The sequence below is a fragment of the Musca domestica genome, unplaced genomic scaffold (assembly GCF_030504385.1).
Source record: "Musca domestica strain aabys unplaced genomic scaffold, Musca_domestica.polishedcontigs.V.1.1 8, whole genome shotgun sequence".
Classification (NCBI taxonomy): domain Eukaryota; kingdom Metazoa; phylum Arthropoda; class Insecta; order Diptera; family Muscidae; genus Musca; species Musca domestica.
The window spans coordinates 13,615,441-13,637,605 of NW_026712409.1; the positions used below are offsets into that span (position 1 = coordinate 13,615,441).

The following is a 22,165-nucleotide window of genomic DNA, read 5'->3' on the forward strand; positions in this document are numbered from 1 at the left end:
CATGAGGGACTATCCAAAAAACGTGGATTTTTTAAGAAGACACTTTCCAAGGACCAAAAAACCAGTAAAAATGGATTCTTAAGCATTTTTTCAAGGGAAACCCCATCAATAAAATTTAATATTAACAAGTAAAAAGTAGCCAATTTCGGCCGGTCCGAACTTTTTATACCCTCCACCAATTGGAAAGACCTTGAAAAATTGAAAAAAAAAATCTGTCGAAAAATGCCGCTTAAATGAAAACCTTTATATGAAGCTATATGAAGACGTTTTCTTGCATATACATTTGTTTGTCATAGGCTGTAGTACCCTTTACGAACTTGAAATACGAAATTTGAAACAACTCTGGTAAAAAAATGTCTCTAATATCATCAAAGTGCAAACAATTCTCGCGAATAATGCCGTTAATATCATCAAAATACCAAATAAAGAGAGGTGCCATAATCTGTGGGCTATATGAAGAGGTGGAAATACGAAATTTAGAAACAATTCCGGTAAATAATGTCCCTAAAATCATCAGAATACTGAATATCAGGAGGTATCCTTTTATGGGCGCTATACGAAGACGTAGTTTTTTGTCATAGGCTGTAGTACCCATTACGAACTTAAATTACGAAATTTTAGCAAATTCCATTGAAAATGTGGCTAATAAGGTACATAGGGGGGATGTCATTATATGGGGGATATACAATATGGTGGACCTACATATATAGACAATTTTCTTCCAAGGTACTCACCAAGATCTCCTTGTGTAGAATCTCAGACAATTCCATTGAGAATGCGGCTAAAATCATCAAATAAAATCAAATCAGTGACCTGTAATTCATTTGCACAGTGGCTTCGCCTCATTTTCGACATGTGTCTTTTTCTCGTTGTCTCCCAGAAGCTTCAGCTCGTTGTTCCACAGGAGCTTCGGCTTTTTGTATCGTATCATAGCTCAAACATTGGTAGTTAATTAGAAGCAGACTTCCGAATTTGTAAAAGAGTGAGACTAATTCGAATTCGAGCGGGAGCGCTCGAGCAAATACAATTTTTCGATGTTGCTATATTTCTATGTATGTGTATATTTGATATACACGATCCCCACTTCCCCCTCTCTTCCCACCTCTTCTGCAATGCACTCTTAGGGCAAACTCTAATTTTTGATTGATTCTGCTCCCTCTCTAATTTTTCGAACAAAAGTCACTTGGGTGTGCTCAAACAAAAAAAAAACAAAAGAGTTAAGAGTAGACTCCGTAAAAACTCCCACCCGAACTCGAACTATAATGCCCGCGAACAAGTTTCACCCCCGAGTGAAAGTGAGTATATATGTTATCTGATTAGAGTTAGTCATAGGACGTAGTGCTAGCTAGAACAGTTTCCTAACCATGACGACGACCCTAATAGCTAAACCCGAACATACCCACAATGAGTTGCCGAATCCAAACGAGTTCCGATCCATCTCAGAAGGTTTAGACATCAGCTCCCAAACATATCCGCAGTAAGCTGCCGAAACCAAACTAATCTTGATCCATCTTAGAAGTCCTGGACAGCTGTTCCCGAAAATACCTATAGCAACGGACGAACCCGAACGAATCGTGATGCATCTTAAAATACATAGACAGCTGCTAACGAGTGCAGTACAGTGAACTGTCGAACCCGAAAACCCTAAAACGATAAGAATATTTTCTCCCTTAGGTCCCTAAGATGAACTGCCGTTCCCGAACGGCTATACAACGAGTCCCAAACCCGTCTCAGAAGATCTGGACATCAACATCCCAACCACCTACATCGTAAACCCTCATTATCTACTACTCAGCCCGATGACCATTCGTTGAAGTTTCCGTTAACCCTCAACTCGTCAACATAAACATCGTAGTTCCTGATATCAAGCAATAATCAACAACCAGGGTACCCGATCACATCAAACAACTGATTGAACAACCCGACATCACTACCTCATGGTTCCCGTTTGCCCACGAGTCTTTCGGCCTTATGCCTGGGGAGACATGGTATATGTCTCGAATTTCCGATTATCAACTGAGCAACTCGAATTCGAATTCCTGAGTACCTCCGAAGTCAATTAGCAATCGAACACGAATTGATTGTAATTTAGTATTTTATTTAGTACTGGAAAAGAAGAGATCTTCTCTTCCAATTTCATAAGGTTTGGTGGGTCCTTTGGAAATCATGGGTAAATCTGAGCTGACCTCAGCCAATAAGAAACCCACGTTAAAAACTTTGATGAAATGGAATTTTAAAAAATATTTTTTTAATAAATCATCTAACCAATCGACGTAAATAGTTCTGGAGTTTTAAAAATATTTTTTCAAGGATTTTAGACCAAAAATCTAGGAATATTAAGAACATTTTTCCAAGGACCAACGGATCAATAAAAGAAGATTTTTTAATGTATATAGATTTTTTAAATATTTTCTCGAGGACCCTCAGACCAAATGTGAAGATTTTAGAAAATTTCCCAAGGGCAGATGGTCCAATAAATGTGTATTTTTTAAGAAGAAAGTTCAAGGACCATCTGACCAATAGTCGTGGATTTTTAAGAGTATTTTTACGGGCCAATAAAAGATTTTTTAAAGAAATTTTGAAGAACCAAGAGACTATAATTTTCGATTTTTATGAATATTTTTCAACGACCAAAAGACCAATATTCGTTGATATTTAAGAGTATTTTTTTTAAAGACCAACAAGCCAATAATCGTGGATTTTTAAGGGCAGTTTTCAAGGACCAACAGGCCAATAATCGTGGATTTTTAGGGGCAGTTTTCAAGGACCAACAGGCCAATAATCATGGATTTTTAAAAGCATATTTTAAAGACCAGTATCGCAATAACCATGTATTTTTAAGAGCATATTTCAAGGAATCGTGTATTTTTTAAGATTTTTTAAAGAGCCAACAGGCCAATAAGCGTGGGTATTTTAAGGGTAGTTTTCAAGGACCAACAGGCAAATAAAGTTGAATTTTTTAAGAGCATATTTCAAGAACCACTAGACCAAGGACCAACAGGTCAATAATCGAGAATTTTTTATGACTTTATTTCAAGGACCAACACAAAATCGCGGTTTTTTTGGTTGACCAATGAACCAACTTTTTTAAGAATATTCTTTCAAGGATCATCCAGTCACGTGGATTTTTAAAAATATTATTGCAGAGACTTTTGTAAAGAGAGTTTTTTTTTTTTTTTTTTGTTTAACGTGGTTTTGAAAAATATCATATTTCAGAGGTTATTCGATCAACATACGTGGATTGTTAAAGGTAGTTTTGAGGGACCAACAAAAAAAATATTTAATTTTTTGAACACCAACATCGAGTTCAATTGCAGAATGTTTTTGTTTTTAGGAACAATAAACGCGGATTTATTTGAGAAACCAAAAAAATATGGATTTTTTGGTGTATTTCATCAAGGACCAATAGACAATATTGAATATTTTTCAAGGACTACAACAAATATTTCCTGAAAATACCTTTTCAATGACTATCCGAAAAATATGTGTTTATTATTTAAGAATATTTTTTCAGAAACAAACAGACCATATCAAATATAGATGGATTATTGAAGAATATATATATTTTTTTAAGAAGCATCAGTCCACACCAAATATAGGTGGTTTGTTAAAAAATATTTTTCAAGGATTATCAGAACAATAATCGTGAATTTTCATTACAGGTCCAATTTTAATTGTAGATGTGGTAATTCTTGCAAAAAGATTCTCAAAAAGTTACCTATTTAATTCCCATTAACTCCTTATGCTCATTTCGAAATTACCCACGGATCAATAAAAGTGGATTTTTTCAGGTTTTTTTTCCAAGGAGTTTTTAACAATATTTTTTTTTCCAAGAACATTTTTTGAAAGGCCATCGGACGAATAAACTTGTTTTACTAAGGACCCACGGACCAATAAACGAGAATTTTTAAGATTATTTCCTAAAGGAGCAATAGATCAATACTCTTAGATTTTTAAGAATAGTTTTCAGGAACCATCTGACCAAAAACGTGGATTTTTTAAAATATTATCTTAAGGTCAAATGGACCAATAAACGTGGATTTTTCAGAAAAGAATCAAGGACCGATAAACTTGGATTTTTTTCAGAAAATTTGTCAACGACCCACAGACACATAAACTATCAAAAATATTCTTGAAGGACTAAAACTTAGACTTTTTTAAAAATACTTTGTCAAGAACAAGTAAGCAAAGGCTACAGTCGAGCGGGGCCGACCGTTGAATACCCTACAACACTATAATTAACGATACAGTTTATAAAGGCGAGATACTCGAAAGAATTCCACAAGACATTGTGACAAATCAGGAACCAATATTTCCCAAAGACCTATAACCTCTCAGAAGTGGCAAAAGAATAACATTTATTATTGGTTTTTGACTGAAACGCATCTATATGAGATGCAGACTTTTGACTCCATTCTTCAACGAAATCAGCGTTAACGAAATAGTCAGAAGTGCGTCTTTCCTATATTTGCGAATTCTCCAAAAAGTCCTGGAATATACATTTTCGTATTTTGTCTACAAAAGTTGGCAAACTCCTTCACACATTGAATATTTTTGGATGGTCATCCAAAACTGCTTGGCTTTTGCAATGTCCGGTAACCTCCATTAAAATGTGCGTGAGGACCGGGCGATAATTACAACCTGCTGACAATTTTGCAGCTTTTGGTCCATTTCAACCCCTAAATATATTGCGATCATCTCCAAAAAGACCCTCATCTTATCTCCATGCAAAATTTCGTAAGAATCGGGCCATAAATGCGATCTGTATATGATATCCTGACATCCTAACTACTTAGTTTTGTTAGCTGTAGAAATATTACCAAATGTTTAATTCAAAATGAAAATATGCCAAAAATATGACAAAATTGAAAAAATATGAGAAAATTTACACAATCAATATTTTCATCTTTAGAGAGATATTTTTATGTGGTTTTTTTTAAGTTTTTTTCTTTGCTGCCAAGAGGCCATTCTGAATTAATGAGAACTGTCGAAATCAGTTCAGCCGTTCTCGACATATAAGAGATTTTTCAAGCATATCTTCTTTGATAGACATATATATATCTTATTTTGCTATATATTCGATTTGTTGGATCTTAACATCAATGTAAAGATCAGAAGTAACCTTGTCATGTCTTTGTGATTTCGCCGGGATTTAAAATATTCGCAGTTTAATGAAAAATTTTGAATTTTTTCAACACAAAAGATATGGTCTATTTTATCCGCTAAATATTATCCGATGACTACCCAAATTGGTAGGCTTCTTCCCCGCCCTAAACTCTAGCTACATGCGAAGTTCCGCGTCGATTGGTCTATAATTGCGACCTGTATAGCTACTGCAAAATCAGATATTTTTTCAGTTTTTGGTCCATTTTAACCCCTAAACATTTGGCGATCATCTCCAAAAGAAATAGTGTTCTATTCTGACCCTAGCCCCACCTCCATTCTAAATTTCGTGAAAATCGGGCCATAATTGCGACCTGTAGAGTGATTACAAATTAACATGGACAGACGGACAGACGGACGGACGGACATACATAGCTAGATCGACTCAGCTCGGCGAGCTAGGAAGACCCATATATACTTTCCTATATGGGAAACCAATATTTCAACACATAGTGTTGTAGGGTATAACTATACGAAAAATATGCATGGATTTTTTAAGAAATTATAAAATAATATTGTTCATGGATTATTAGAACAATAACCGTGGATTGTTGTTGGATTTAAAAATTCCTCCATTAACCCCTTAATAAATGCATTTTTTCTATCGCCCTGGCAACCTCATTTCGAAAAGTGAACTCAAAATATTATTTTTGTTTGTTTTTTTTCCTGTCCTTCTATTTCATATTTCTTGTAAATTTATGTTTGAAAATGTACAATGAATGATAAGAAAGCAACGAGACTGGTGCGCTGTTTGAAATGTCAGAAAATTTTTGAGTGTTCGCGTGATGATACTCTCGCTCTAATTCAACACATACGCACCGATCATCCGGAGGTAAAATTTATTGATGTCGATAGAAATGTGGAAATTGCCAGGAAGCATTTATCCAAAACGAACAAAATTGGCCAGGATAATAAAGGACTCAGTTCTGAAGAGAAACAGAATAGAGAGGAATATCCAAGTAAATCCAGGGTAGAAGTGAGCCCAAAAAATAATTCTTCAAAAGAAAGTGGAATTAAAAAGGATAATAAATTTCCCCAATATGTAGCAGAAGATGAGTTGACACGGCTCTCCTTGAAATCAGAAATATGTAAGTGAAATATCAAAATCTTACCTCACGTTATATTTTTAACAAACTCTCTCCCTCTCCTTACACCAAATAGTAGAAAAATATCCCGAAATTAAGGATTGTGAATTTTGTCCTCAAAAACCCAGTGCCAATGTTCTCTATACACGTCGCTATAAAATTCAAACGCCATCGAGCACCTCAGGCCTAAGCAGTGCCCCAAAAACACCGAGAAAACGACAGATGTATCGTATGTCCATAGAAAAATGGCGCCCAATCAAAGGGAATATCTATTGTCCCAAGTGTGGTTGTAACAAACCTCCCTTGATTGAGACTCGTAATGAATTCCTCACTGAAAATTCGTGGTGTGCTTGCTGTATGCTCAACTGTTGGCCCCTGTGTTTCATACCATGGATATTTCCCTCACACGAAGTGGAACATTTGCACTGCTCGAACTGCAAGACATTTTTGGGTCTCTACAATCGCCGTTCGAATTGTATAAAACCAAATCGGGATTTCAATATTGTGGAATATGAAAAGAATGTAAAAATTAAAGATCACAAGGAGGAAGATGACTTGAGATATCTTAAACGAAATAAATCCACCACAACCAGTGAATGGGTGAAGCACCAAAACCCGCCAAATCGCCCAGCACCAGCAAATCGTTTGCCCTCCATTGTCATTGATGGCAAAGAATTACATCCGGATATGGTGGCTCGTCTACAGAAGTTTAAGAAATTTGGTTCACTGGCGGGCATAGATTTGGAGGCCCTAACAGATGATAGCAACAACAAGGCTAATTTGAGTGATTCTCATAATGAAGCGGTTCCTAGACGCAGGGAGCCATCTGTTGGTAACAATACGTATTAAAAAAGCTTTCCATAGAGGGCTTATTGAAAGCTTGCTTGCTGTTGCTATGCTTTGACATTAAACTGAGCTTTCATGCTTCAATATGTGCTCACAGTGTTTCGAAAAAATTTAAATTTAATATTTTTGTTTAAAAATGTCCATGTTTAAAAAAATATTGAAAATCGAAGATTATGAGTCGGATATTTTTGAAAACAAATTGGAAATGGCTTAGCTCTATGGCTTTTTGAAATTCTTTTCAGAGGTAGGGTAAGAAATCCGTGTCCCCCACAAAAATACTTTCCCAGAATCAGGGTAGTTTTTTGGAAAGTATTTTCTTGGGAGACGGACCCGTATATTTGACCCCAAAATTTTCAAAAAAAGTCCGTTGAAAATGCTTTTAAAATTTTAAAAATACCGAATATAGTCGTTATATTGGGGTCTATACAACGTGGACCTACATAGACATTGTTTGTTATAAGTAGCATCATAAAATTATCGTATATAGAGAGGTACCGTTATATCGGAGCTATACGAAGACCTGGACCTGCATAGACAATTTTCAGTCACAAGCTGTAGTAACCATTACAAACTTAAAATGCCAAATTTGAAACAATTCCGGTGAATAATGTCGCTAAAATCAGCAAAATACCGAATATGGGGGGTACCGTTATATGGGGGCTACACGAAGACGTGGACCTGCACAGACAAATTTCTGTCCCAGGTTGTAGTATCTATTTCGAACTTCAAATACCAAATTTGAAACAATTCCGGTAAAAAATGTCGCTAAAATCATCAAAATACCGAATATCGGGAGGTACTGTTATATGGGGGTTATAAGAATTTTAATTTTAATAACCTCAACAATTTAGAAAAAAATCCATCGATACATAAAAAATAAATGCAACCGTTATATGGGGGCTATACGAAGACGTGGATCTGTCATAGGCTGTAGTACGAATTACGAGCTTCACAAAAGCTTATGCTCATTCTTCCGCAGGAGCTTCGCCTCGCTGTTTCACAGAAGCTTCGTCATTGGTAGTTAACTAGAGGTAGTCATAATCGTAGTCCCAGCTATTGTAGACGGCCCAAACAGCTAAACCCGAACATACCCACGGTGAGCTGCGAAATCGAACGAGTTCCGATCCATCTGCGAAGACCTATTCCTATGCTAACTAACATACCCTCAGTAAGAATAACCCAAACAAATTCCAATTAATCTCAGAACGTTTGGTCATCTGCTGACGAATATACCCACAGTGACCTGTCGAATCTTAACAAATCCTGATAATTCTACGAAGTCATGGGCAGGTGCTCCTGAACATACCTCCAGCGAACTGCCGAGTCCAAACAACCTTCAACACGAGTAGATCGTAATTTTGTATTTAAATCGATAAAACATCTGATTAACGCACCATAAGAGGTTCAGTGGGCCTTTATGGAGACCCTGGATACAGCTGAGCTTACATTGCGCTACATTTTCTCCTTGAAGAATATCCTTAAATGATCAAAATTCATTGATCGTTTATATTTCCCTGGATTCTTAGCAAAAATATTCTAAAAAAAACTCAACGTTTATTTTTCACTTGGTCCTTGACAAAATATTTTTCAAAAATCCAAGTTTTTGGTGGACTCATTCCTGAAAAAATATTTTTAAACAATCCAGGCTCCTGACCAATGGTTCTTCAAAAAATATTGTTAGAAAACCACGATTATAGTTTTGTTGATCCTTAAAAATTGTCTTAACAAGTTAAAAAGTATCAGTCGGTATTGCCGCCAGAGATATACCCTCAGCCTATGTTCGATTATCTAAATGTATTTTGACTAGTGTTAAGGTTATTCAAACGTTTGACCCTCTATGGAGCAGATTCCGAAGGAATGGGCCAATATTGCCCATTTCCTATCGGACCCAAAATATGATATAAATATTTCGACAGATGTGCCAAGTCTTAATGGAATCGGATGTTAATTTGGCGATTTATGAGCTTCATGGGTACTCAAAATTTCTATATTTTGTGGGGGGAGGTACTTGATGGAGTGGACCGACGCAAATATTAGGATTCGCAAAGTCGGAGCAAATTCGGATTAGCCTTTCTCTTTTTGTGCAAAAAATTTGTTTTTTTTTGAAAATTTCGACCTTTTGTGGGGGAGGTACCAGAAGGAGTGGGCCGATATTCTTCATCTTAACACAAGACCTTGGGTTAATATAAATATTGGGATGTGTGAAATTTGAAGACAGTCGGGCTCTTACATAACATTTTATGAGAGTTGTAATTATTCAAAATTTTGACCATTTGTGGGGGAGGTACTTGATGGAGTGGACCGATATTGTCCATTTCCACACCTGCCCTAGCACTGACGCAAATATTAGGATTTGCAAAGTTGGAGCAAATTCGGATTATCCTTTCTCTTTCTGTGCAAAGAATATATTTTTTGAACATTTCGACTTTTTGTGGGGGAGGTACCAGAAGGAGTGGACCGATATTGTTCATCTTAACACCAGACCTTGGGTTAATATAAATATTGGGATGTGTGAAATTTGAAGACAATCGGACTTTTACATAACATTTTATGAGAGTTGTAATTATTCAAAATTTTGACCATTTGTGGGGGAGGTACTTGATGGAGTGGACCGATATTGCCCATTTTCACACCTGACTTAGCACTGACGCAAATATTAGGATTTGCAAAGTTGGAGCAAATTCGGATTATCCTTTCTCTTCCTGTGCAAAAAATATATTTTTTTGAAAATTTCGACCTTTTGTGGGGGAGGTACCAGAAGGAATGGACCGATATTGCCCATATCCGAACTCGATCTAAGTTTGACAAAAATATTACGTTGTAGCCAATTTGGACCAAATCGGATACTCCCTTCGAGAGTTATCGTGCGCACCAGCCAGCCAGACAGACAGACAGACAGACAGACGGACGGACGGACGGACATCGCTAGATCGACTCCAAATGTTCTGAAATGGATTTGGTCCAAAGAGACCTAGGGTCTAAAACCGTTATTTCGACTAGGCACGTTTTGGCCGTATCAAATGATATATACCCTCTGTAGCCATATGGCTGAGGGTATAAAAAATCCAAGGTTGTTTATTGATCTGTTGGTGCTTGAAAAATCTACGTAAATTTGTCTGTTGGTATTTGAAATTTTTTTTTTAAAAAATCAAGGTTTATTGATCTGTTGTTCCTTAAAAAAATTTTAAAAATCCAAGTTTATTAATCTGTTGGTCCATGAAAAAATATTCCAAAAAAATCCACGTTCATTGGTCTGTTGGTCCTTGAAAAATCAAGGTTAATTGGTCTGTTGGTCCTTGCAACAAAATTTTTGAAAAAATCCTCGTTTATTGATCTGTCGTTCCTTGAAAAAATATTCAGAAGATAAACATGATTATTGGTCTATTGGTCCTTCAAAATATATTCTAAAACTCCACGTTAAGCGGTCTGTTGGTCCTTGAAAAAAGAAAAAAAATTACATTTAATTGTCCTGGTCCTAAAAAATATACCTCAAAAATTCAAGTTAATAGGTTGTTGATCTTTGAAAAAAAATCTTAAAAATCAAAGTGAATCGATTTATTGGTCCTTGAAAAATATCCTTAAAAATCGACGTTTGTATCTCCTTTGATGCTTGTGAAAAAAATCAAGTTTGTTGGTGGATTCATCAGTGAAAAAAAAACAATCTTAAAAAATACTCGTTCATGATGGTACTTCGACAAATGTTATTAGAAAACTACGTTTAAAGGACTCTTGGTCCTTGAAAAATATGGTTAACAAATTTATTGGTCTGTAAGTCCTTGAATAATTATTCTTAAAAACCCAGGTCCATTGGTCTGTTGGTGCTTAATTTTTTTTTTTTAAATCAATTTTAATTGTCCTTAAAAATATATTCTTAAAAAATCCACGTTTATGGGTCTTTTGGTACTTGAAGAAATATTCTTACAAAAAAATACATTACCTAGTCTTCTCGTTCATTTAAGTTTAGCTGTCTTTTGGGTCCCTAAAAAGGAGGAGGACAATAAGCTTGTTGGTCCCGGTCCTTCTTAAAAAATCCATGCTTACAAATTTATAGGTCCTTGAAAAAATATTTAATAAATTCAAACTTCATTGATCTGTTGTTCCTTGAAAAATACTCTTAAAAAGTCCAGGCTTTTTGTGGGTCCCATAGTCCTTGTAAATTTATTCCTCAAAAAAATCACATTTAATGGTCTGTTGGTCCATTAAAAATATTCTGAAAAAATCCACATTCATTGTTAAGTTAGTCCTTGACAAAAATTCTTCAAAAAAATCCGCATTGTTTTTATACCCTCCACCATACTATGGAGGGTATATTAACTTTGTCATTCCGTTTGTAACTCCTCAAAATACTCATGTCAGACCCAACTAAGTATATATATTCTTGGTCAGCGTAAAATTCTAAGTCGATTTAGCGATGTCTGTCTGTCTGTTGTAATCACGCTATCTTTCGAACGAATTGAGATAGAAGGCAAAAATTTTGCACACATGTTTATTTTTTCAGTAGGCAGTTTAAGTTCGCAAATGGGCTATGTATGTTCACGTTTTCATATATACCCCATATTACGGTACCTCCCGATATTCGGTATTTTGATGATTTTAGCGACGTTATTAACCAGAATTGTTTCAAATTTGGCATTTGAAGTTCGCAATGGACACTACAGCCTAAGACAGAAAATTATCTGTGCAAGTCCACGTTTTCGTATAGCCCCCATATAACGGTATCTCTCTATATTCTGTATTTTAATGAATTTAGCGTCACTATTCCCCGGATTTTTTTTTTCAAATTGCGCATTTAGAGTTCATAATGGAATGACAGAAAATTGTCTATGCAGGTCCTGGTCTTCGTATAGGCCCCATATACCAGTACCTCTCTATGTTCGGTATTTTGACGAGTTTAGGTACAATACTACCGAAATTGTTTGAAATGTCGTATTTGAAGTTCGTAATGGATGCTACAGCCTATGACAGAAAATTGTCTTCGCACAGCTCCGATATAACGGTACCTCCCTATATGCGATATTTTGATGATTTTAGCTACATTATTCACCGTTTATTTCAAGTTCCGAATTTGAATTTGGTAATGTCTTATGACAAACAATGCCTGTGTGGGTTCACGTCGTATAGACACCAATATTACGGCTATATTCGGTATTTTTAAAAATTTAACAGAATTTTTTATGGATTTTATTTTCAAATTCATTCCAAATGGTGGAGGATTTTCAAAGTTCGGCCCGGCCGAAATTACTGCTCTTTAACTTGTTTTCCTTAAGTCCTTGAAAAATATTTTTAAAAAGTCAACATTAGTTGATCCTTATAAAAATCCAAGTTTAATTTTATTTTGGATTCTTGAAAAAGAAGTCTTAAAAGAGCAGGTTTGTTGGTTCTTGCAAAAAAAATCCTAAAAATCCAAGTATGAAACACGTATGAAAAATAAATTCTTAAAAATCTCCACGTCTATTTTTCTTTTGGTCCTGAAAAAAAGTTTTCTTAAAAAACATTCACATTTACTGACCTGTTAACCCCTAATATATATTCGTATAAATTCCAATTTAATTGGTCGGGTTGTCCTTTGAAAAAAAAGTATTCTTAAAGAACTCAATATTTATTGGCTGTTGATCCTTGAGAAAGTATTTAAAAAAAAAAATCCGTTTTTGGTTCTTTCGTCATTTAAACATATTTTTTAAAAAATATTCTTTTATTTTTTCTTTGGTCCTTGAAAAATATCCTTTAGGAATGCACTATTATCCAAGTTCATTATCGGATATTTTTATATTTCTTTTTATTTTTATTTATTAATTTTATTCGGCTTTGTCTTATTTATTTATTGCTCTTATCGTTCTCTTTTTCACCACTCTTCTCCTTTGATTTTTGTTTCCTTTCACTTCTCTCCTTCGTCATGTTGGCCAAGACTCTTTCACGTGATGCCTGAAGTTTCTTGGCACAATTTGTGGGTTCCTTCCTTAAAGTCAATGCATCCGAAGCGGCTTTCTTGCGGGCCTGCTTCGACAAACAACGCTCGGCACAGTCGATGGCAACATAACGGCCAATATAACAGCCACATTCGCCGCAGTAATGATTTATGTCATAACGGCACTCGGCGGTTTTACTTTAAAAAAATATAATCAAATAATTACCCACACAAAAACATTTACATTAAAAATACCTACCACAAATTGGTGGCCTTGAGAAATTTCTGCAAACAGGTTACCGCCTCCAGGCGCACCACACTCATACCCACCGCCCGACAGGCAGGACAATCCACATGCGTGGGTATTTTCTGTAAATATCCAATATTTTTCAGATCTATGGGCTTCAGCAGGGGCGGTGTGGGGTCCAAGGGAAAATCGTCCACAATATAATCCTCAATTGCAACCATATTTCTGAAAATTTCTCTTGATGTGTGATTGATTCCTGCCACCTTGCCACCTTCGAATGAATTTCGTTGTCTAGAAAAAGCTAAACTAATTGTTGAACTGTTTTTTTTTTTTTTGAGGAGAATTATTTTCGTTTTACATGATTTTCCAATTTACTTGCCTTTGTTTCTGGGGGAGAGTATTGTGGCAATAGTCTTAACTCTTGCTTCCCAAATGCGAGAGTTTTTTTTTTTGGGTTTGCTCCGTTCTCTTAAATAAACAAATTGAATTAACTTGATCTCTGGGAAAATATTGTATTTGTTGTTTCTAATTAATGTTTATTTCATGTAGTGTTGAAACATAAATACGTTTTAGTACATAAAGTAAAGGGGAGCAATGTGATACAATGGAAGAGAAACCTAAGGCACTTAGAAAAAAAGGCATTTAAAAAAAAATTAGTATGGAAGCTATGTTTCTCGGTGTCATTAGAAAACACTTTTTATTAGCTGGCATTTCTTACGAAAAATCCTTTAGAGAATTCACGATTATTGGTCTGAAAATCTCAAAAATTGTAAAAAATCCACAATTATTGGTCTGATAGTACTGGAAAAAATTCCTGAGAAAGCCAAGACTATTAATCTGATACTCCTCAAAAAAAATATTTTAACAATTCATTATTGGTCTAATGGTCCAAGAAAAATTCTTTAATAAATCCACGATACTTGCTCAAATAGTCCTTAATTTTTTTTCAAATCCAAGATTATTGCTCGAAGAGTCCTGGAAAAATTTCTTTAAACAATCCACGATTATACAGATTACAGTCTGGTAGTCCTCGAAAAAAAAAATTCTTTAAAAATCCACGATTGTTGGTCCAACAGACCTGGAAAGATCCTTTGAAAAATTCACGAATATTATGCTGAAAGTCCGTGAAAAAAAATTATCTAAAAAATCCACCTTTATTGCCCTAATTGTCCTGGAAAAAAATCTTTAAAAAATCCACAATTATTAGTCTAAAAGTCCTAGAAAATTTCATTAAAAAATCTGCGATCATTTATCGATAGCCCTAACATTAACATTCATTCTGTCTGATAGTCGTGGAGAAAAATTCTTAAAAAAATTACGTCTATTGACCTGATTGTCTTGGTAAAAATTATATAAAAATCCAGAATTCTATATCAATCTGATAGTCCTGGAAAAAAATCTTAAACATTCCACTATTAGTGGTGTGATATTCCTGGAAAAATTCTTAAAAAACACGATTATTGGCCTGGTATTCCGGGAAAATAAATTTTAAAAAAATCCATGAACATTAATCGGATAGTCCTCAAAAAAAAAAAAAAAACTTGAAAAAAACACATGGTTATTTATCTGATATTCTTCGTAAAAACTCTTAAAAAAATCCACGATTATTGGTCTAATAGTCCTGGAAAAAATCTTAACAATACACCATTATTCGTCTGATAGGCCTTATTGGACTGACAGTGCTCAAAAAAAGTCCTCGAAAAAAATATTCAAAAAATCCACGAAAAAAAATATTTCAAAAATCCAGGATTATTAGACTGGCAGTCCTCAAAAAAATATTAAAAAAATCCACAAATATAGGTCCGATATTCCTCGAAAAAAATTATTTAAAATATCCACGATTATTAATCCACGAAAAAAAAATATTTAAAAAATCCACAATTGTAGGTTATTATCATATTATTTATAATATTCACGATTATTAATCCACGAACAAAAAATATAAAAAAAATTAACGATTATTAATCCACAAACAAAAATATAAAAAAAAATTAACGATTATTAATCCACGAAAAAAAAAAAATATTTAAAAAATCCACGATTATTAATCCACGAAAAAAATATTTAAAAAATCCACGATTATGAATCCACGAAAAAAAATATTTAAAAATCCACAAAAAAATATTTAAAAATCCACGAAAAAAAAATATTTAAAAAATCCACGATTATGAATCCACGAAAAAAAATTATTTAATAATCCACAAAAAAATATTTAAAAATCCACAAAAAAATATTTAAAAATCCACGAAAAAAATATTTAAAAATCCACGAAAAAAATATATTTAAAAATCCACAATAATTAATCCACAAAAAAAAATTTAAAATTCGTGAAAAAATAATATTTTAAAATCCACAATTATTAATCCACGCATCCATGAAAAAAAGATGTTTAAAAAATCCAAGATTATTAATCCACGCATCCAAGAAAAAAAATATTTAAAATCTACGATTAGTAGTCGGGTAGCTCTCAAAAAAATTATTTAAAAAATCCACGATGAATAAATCACGCATCCACGAAAAAAAAACTATTTAAAAAATCCACAATTATTAGTTCACGAAAAAAATATTTAAAAAAATCCACAATTATTAATCTACGAAAAAAGTATTGAAAAAATCCACGATCATTAATCCACGAAAAAAAAATATTTAAAAATCCAGGATTATTAATTGTATAGTTCTCAAAAAAATTATTTAAAAAATCCACGATTATTATTTAAAAAAATATTTAAAAAATCCACGATCATTAATCCACGAAAAAAAATACTTAAAAAATCCAGGATTATTAATTGTATAGTCCTCAAAAAAAATTATTTAAAAAATCTAGGATTATTAATTGTATAGTCCTCAAAAAAAATTATTTAAAAAATCCACGATTATTATTATTAATCCTCGAAAAAAATATTTAAAATATCCACGATTATTATTATTTATATTAATCCACAAAAAAAAATATTTAATAAATCCACGATTATTTGACTGACAGTCCTCAAAAAAAATATTTACAAAACCCCCGATTATGGGTCCGATATTCCTCGAAAGAAATTATTTTAAAAATCCACGATTATTAATCCACGAATAAAAATATTTAAAAAATCCACGAAAAAAATATTTAAAAATCCACGAAAAAAAAATATTTAAAAAAATTCACGATTATTAATCCACGAAAAAAAAATATTTAAAAAATCCAAGATTATTAATCCACGAAAAAAAAAAATTAAAAAAAGGCACGATTATTAATCCACGAAAAATTTTTTTTTTTTAAAAAATCCACGATTATTAAAAATCCACGACTATTAATCCACGAAAAAAATGATTTAAAAAATCCACGTTTATTAATCCACGAAAAAAAAATTATTTAAAAAATCCATGACTATTAATCCACGAAAAAAATTATTAAAAAAATCCCCGATTATTAATCCACGAAACTCCGAAAAAAAATATTAAAAAAATCCCCGATTATTAATCCACGAAACTCCGAAAAAAAATATTAAAAAAATCCACGATTATTAATCTACGAACCCCCAAAAAATTATTTAAAAATTCACGATTATTAATGCACGAAAGAAAAATTATTTAAGAAATCCACGATTATTAGTCTATAGTCCTCGAAAAAAATCTACGATTGTGCTTAAAAAAAGTTCTAGTACATAAATCCACGATTATTGGTCTAAAATTCTACAAATTCAAAATTATTGTTATGTATGTCGTCGAAAAAAATCTGCAGCCCATCCCTGAAAAATTATATTTCCACATTATCCATTTTTTTCAAAAACGCCTTTATTTAATTATTACCAACCATGGCGCTATTGTTAACATTTCGTACATAAAAAATAATATTTTCATACAAAAAAAAGTTTCCTCCTCATTGTGCGTAATTGAGGTCATTAATGACCTCACCCCCACATTCGGTGGGCACACAGATCCACACTCAGCAGAAGTTAATGAAATTTTAATTTTATAAAGTTCATCGAGCATTTCGTCTATTTTTCACAGCCCAGAATGGCGCGCATACACACACACAGTTCAACACATCTCAACTCTGGTAATTTATAGCGTTTATAACGAGCAGTAGTCCCAAAAACAACAATTGTAGCTGTGGCATAAATACGGCATCAAGTAGTCAAGCGATCTCCGGAGCACAGTTCTGCGAAACCCATTTAATTATCTGTTTATTTTCCAGATGTCAGCTCTTGTGGCAGTAATTCTGCTATCAGTGGCAAATTGAATGAAATTTTGGGAAAAAAATCACCTTTGTTAAATTTTAGAGTAGTTGGGGAAATAGAGAGATTTATTACGAGGAATTAATTGGGTTTACTTAAAATATATGTAATATATAAAATAAACATAATTTATAGACTATATAGGATGAGAAAAAAACTGCAACAAAGTCATACACCATAAATTTTAAATTTTTTTTAAATTTTATTGAATGAAAGCAAAAAATTTGGAAAATGGCATCAAATTTTAGAATAAGTTTAGATTTGTTCGAACTGGTCACCGTTGGCACGAATTATGACCTTCAACCGGCCAATGAAACCGTCACAAGCTGCCCGAAAGTTGCTCTGCGTTATTTTGGCCAATCCCGGCGAAGCGCTTGCTTGATGATCGGTGATCGACATATAGGGACTGTTTAGTGCCAACCTTGCTTTCCAAAATACTCCAGACACAATAGTCCAATAGATTGGTATCCGGAGATTTTGGTGGCCATTGTGCGCTGGAAATGAAGCAAAAAACCCCATTCTTAGGTGGCGCGTGCTGAGTACGATGGTGCTGAGTCCTGTTGAAATGTCCAAGGTCTGCGGCCAAAATGTTTGCGTGCCCAAGGCTTTAATACACCCTCCAGAATATTTTTGCCATAATATTCGGCATTTATTCTGATGCCACGGTCGATTAATACGAGCGGAGAGCGATTATCCGCTGTTGTGGTGGCCATCACTACACACCATGACCATGGCCGTCGCTTGAGTTCTGGTGGCCAACCGAAGGTGCACATTTTCAGATGACTTCTTTGGCAAGTAAACACGAGCGGATCATTTTGCTTGTTTACAAACTGCTGGACAACGAATGTTTTCTCATCGGTGACAGAGAAAACCAAATTCGGCAGTTCACCACTTTCGGCCAAGTGAAGCTACTCTATAGCTCTTTTGAGTCTGAGTCTATTTTCATTCTGTTGCGGTGTTAGTTCTTGAACTTTTTGGAACTTCAATGGTTTTACCCCGAGCTCATTTTTCAATATTTGCCGAATGGAATATTGCGATATGTTCAGCTCACGAGCCATTTTTCGGCCACTGCGATGCGGGTTTCGACCAAGTCGCTTCTTTACTTTTCGAACCATTTCTGCTGTTGTTGTTTTTTTTTTTTCGTCCACTTCCTTGACGTCGGGCTACGCTACAAGTACCATGCTAGCGAGCGATGCTACGAGACACTCAAGAGATTTATTCACATTGGAATGCTGTAACGATAGCCACTTGTGGTTTACCAGCCAAATATAAAAAAAAAATCACACTATCACCCTTGAAAATTCTCACCAAAATGCTTTTGTACGCTTGTAAACAATATAATGAGCTGTCACTGGAATAATTTTAACAGCTGTCGGACGAGTGGCTTAGAAATGACAGCAGTCTGAAGTTGGTTGCAGTTTTTTCATCTCAGCATGTATTTTCTTAGGTCCCATACAAAAAGGACAATATTGATACATTCCTTCGGAACCTACTCCATAGATGGCCATAGATGGTATATGCATTGAAATAATCAAACATTGGCTGAGGGTATACATCTGTCGGCAAAACCGGCTGATACTCATTAACTTGTTTTTTTTTTTACAACCTCCACCTTGGAAAGGAGGGTATATTAACTTTGTCATTCCATTTGTAACATCCCAAAATATTCGTCGTAGACTCCATAATGTATATATATTCATAATCAGCATAAAATTCTAAGTCGATTTAACGATGATAGTCCCCATATAACGGTACCTCCCGATATTCGGTATTTTGATGATTTTTGCCACATTTTTTCACGGATTTGTCTAAAAATTGGTATTTGCCATTGTGGGTTCTGGCTGCGGTGACGAAACATTGTATGTATAGGTCCACGCTTTGGTACAGCTCCCATATTAAGGTACCTCCCGATATTCGCTATTTTAATTATTTTTGACACATTTTTTCACGAATTTATCTGAAAATTAATAGTTGTAGGTCATAATGGGTCCCACTTCGTGTGGCGAATCATTGTAATTATAGGTCCACATTTTGGTATAGTCCTCATATAACGGTACCTCCCGATATTCGGTAATTTGATGATTTTTGCCAGATTTTTTCAGGGATTCGTCTAGAAATTCGTATCTGTTGGTCATAATAGGTCACAGCTCCGATGGCAGAACATTGTATGTATATGTCCACGTTTTCGTATAGCCCCAATATAAAGGTACCTCTGGATATTCGGTATTTTTATGATTTTTGCTACATTTCTTCTCGGATTTGTCTAAAAATTGGTAAAAATTTTGTGTCCTAATGGATTCTAGCTCCGTTGCCGAAATATTGTATGTATAGGTTCACGTTTTTGGTACCTCCCGATATTCAATATTTTGATGATTTTGCGACATTTTCTCGCGAATATGTCAAAAATTCGTATTTGTGGGACACAACGGGTTCTAATGTTTTCTTTACCCTAAGGTGGAGGGTATTAAAAGTTTGGCCCGGCCGAACTAAATGTTTTTTTACTTGTTTTTTTTTTTTTTTTTTTTTTTTGATTGGATCCAATTGTTGTCAAATTATGACCTCGATGCAAGTTTGGACCGAATCTCATATGTTAACTAAAAGTGTTACATCGACTCTAAATGTTCTGAAAAGAAGTCTTTCTTTCCATTTTTTCCATTTCCAATATACGCGTATTAAAAAAGTTGAATTCAATGATCAAATATAATTTAAGTTTTCTCTGAAATAATAACTTTTTAAAGGTTATGCCCTGCTCTGGGCATGGGCGAGTTAAGGCAAAAGACTGCGATTCAGCGATTTGGATACTCTCCACTCATCCATATGAAGACGTTTGTCTGCAATTGAATCGCACTTTAAAAGACACAAAAACAACTAAATGTACGGTTCCCTGCCTCAATCGGGCTTTGGACCAAACGGGGCTACTCTGGCCTAGTTTTTCCTGTCAAGGCAAGGATTAAAATTCGTAACTTATATTTTAAAACCAATACGAGTAAAAATACCTAGTTGCAGAGCTTTTTATATCCTACACCACAAAGTGGTCAGGTATGTCTTTGTACATTTGTTTGTAACAGGCAAAAGGAAACCAGATAGACCCATAGTTCTTTTTGATGATCTGCATAGAATCACATTCTGAGTCGATTTATGCATGTCCGTCCGTCCATCTGTCCATGTATTTTTGTAAACAAATTACAGATCGCATTTATCGCCCTATCCAGATGAAATTTTGCACAAATCATTTGTTTGGCCCAAGGACGAACCCTATTGAAATTGGAGATAATCGGTAAAAATTTAGATATAGCTCCCATATATATCTTCGTCCAATTTGCCTTTTATTGTGCACCAAACGTTTAATATCTGCCCGAATAGTATGGAATTTTGCACATACAACAAAATTGGGCCTGAAAATAAGTATGCCAAATTTGATCGAAATCGGTTCAGATATAGCTATAGCACCCATATATATTGTTCATCCGATTTGTTATTTTTGTCCTCCGCCGCCGTAATATGCATTCTGTAACAACAATATTTGGAGAAATATAGCAAATACAGCTCAGAAATACCTTCGCTAAATTTTATCGAGATCGGTTCGGATCCCATGTATAACTCCCATATATAACTCCCATATATAACTTCGTCCGATTTACCTTTTATTGTGCACCAAACGTCTAATATTTGTCCAAATGGGATGGAATACGGCACTTACGACCGAATTGAATCTAGAAGCTAGTTTGTCAAATTTGGTGAAGAACGGTTCAGATATAGCTATAGCTCCCATATATATTGTTCATCCGATTTGTTATATTTGTTACCCACAGCCGTAATATGCACTCCGTAACAACGATATTCAGGGAAATATATATTAAATACAGCTCAGAAATATCTTTGCCAAATTTTATCGAGATCGGTTCAGATTTGGATATAGCTCCCATATATATATTTATACGATTTCAAAATTTATTGTACACCAAATGGTCAATACAAGTCCGAATTTAAAAGATACAAATGCTTCGGCATATTTAGTCTTTTGATCTCTAAATTATAATTATAATCATGGCGTGTATGTTTGAATTCTCCCATAAAAACTTTTAATTGTTATGTGGAGCTCTACTAAATTAGCAAAGTGTTGTAGGGTATCATAAAGTCGGCCCCGACCGACTTTAAGACTTTCTTTACTGGTTTAGAAATGCAATTATAAGATTTAAATACTGGACTATATTTTTTGAAGGACTTAGGATTTTGAAGATAAATTCAAGAACTTCAACCAGTTTCCGATGCAACTGAACAATTTATTAAACTGTTTAAAATATTGTGATACAACGACACAAGAGAGGAGAGAATATTTGTTTTTTACCATTTTTCATGTTTTCTTCACTAAAACAAAAAATGAGATTCAATTTTCTCTATTATGCTCTCAATGTCTCTCTTTCATATTGCACTTTATTTTTCCTATGATTCAGGATTTTGTAAAAATATCGAAGACCAATTTCCTATGGGACTGAACAATTTATAACACATTACAAAATATAAATTAAGAATCGACAACACCAAAGAGGAAAGAATATTTGTTTTCCTACCATTTTCCATGTTTTCTACAGCAAACAACAAAAATGAGAAAATGTTCTCAATAATGCTCTCCAATTTCTCACTTTCTAATTTGCCACCAATCGATCTCTTAATTGTTACTCTCTCTCTCTCTCTCTCT

At 34.2% G+C, this 22,165-nt stretch overlaps 2 protein-coding genes across 2 annotated transcripts; one reads left to right on the plus strand and one right to left on the minus strand.

Annotated features, from left to right (window-relative positions):
• Positions 1-5,800: 5,800 nt before the first annotated feature.
• LOC101892009 (uncharacterized) lies at positions 5,801-7,293 on the plus strand. The gene is made up of 2 exons (XM_005188365.3): positions 5,801-6,251; positions 6,325-7,293. The coding sequence occupies exons 1-2, from the start codon at positions 5,879-5,881 to the stop codon at positions 7,095-7,097; spliced, it is 1,146 nt and encodes a 381-aa protein (XP_005188422.1). The 5' UTR covers positions 5,801-5,878; the 3' UTR covers positions 7,098-7,293.
• A 5,579-nt stretch (positions 7,294-12,872) lies between these two features.
• LOC101891835 (uncharacterized) lies at positions 12,873-13,553 on the minus strand. Its single transcript, XM_005188364.4, has 2 exons — positions 13,259-13,553; positions 12,873-13,197 (listed from the first exon to the last, which is right to left on the minus strand). Exons 1-2 carry the CDS (start codon positions 13,465-13,467, stop codon positions 12,909-12,911), a joined length of 498 nt encoding a protein of 165 aa, XP_005188421.1. The 5' UTR covers positions 13,468-13,553; the 3' UTR covers positions 12,873-12,908.
• Between the last annotated feature and the right edge of the window lie 8,612 nt (positions 13,554-22,165).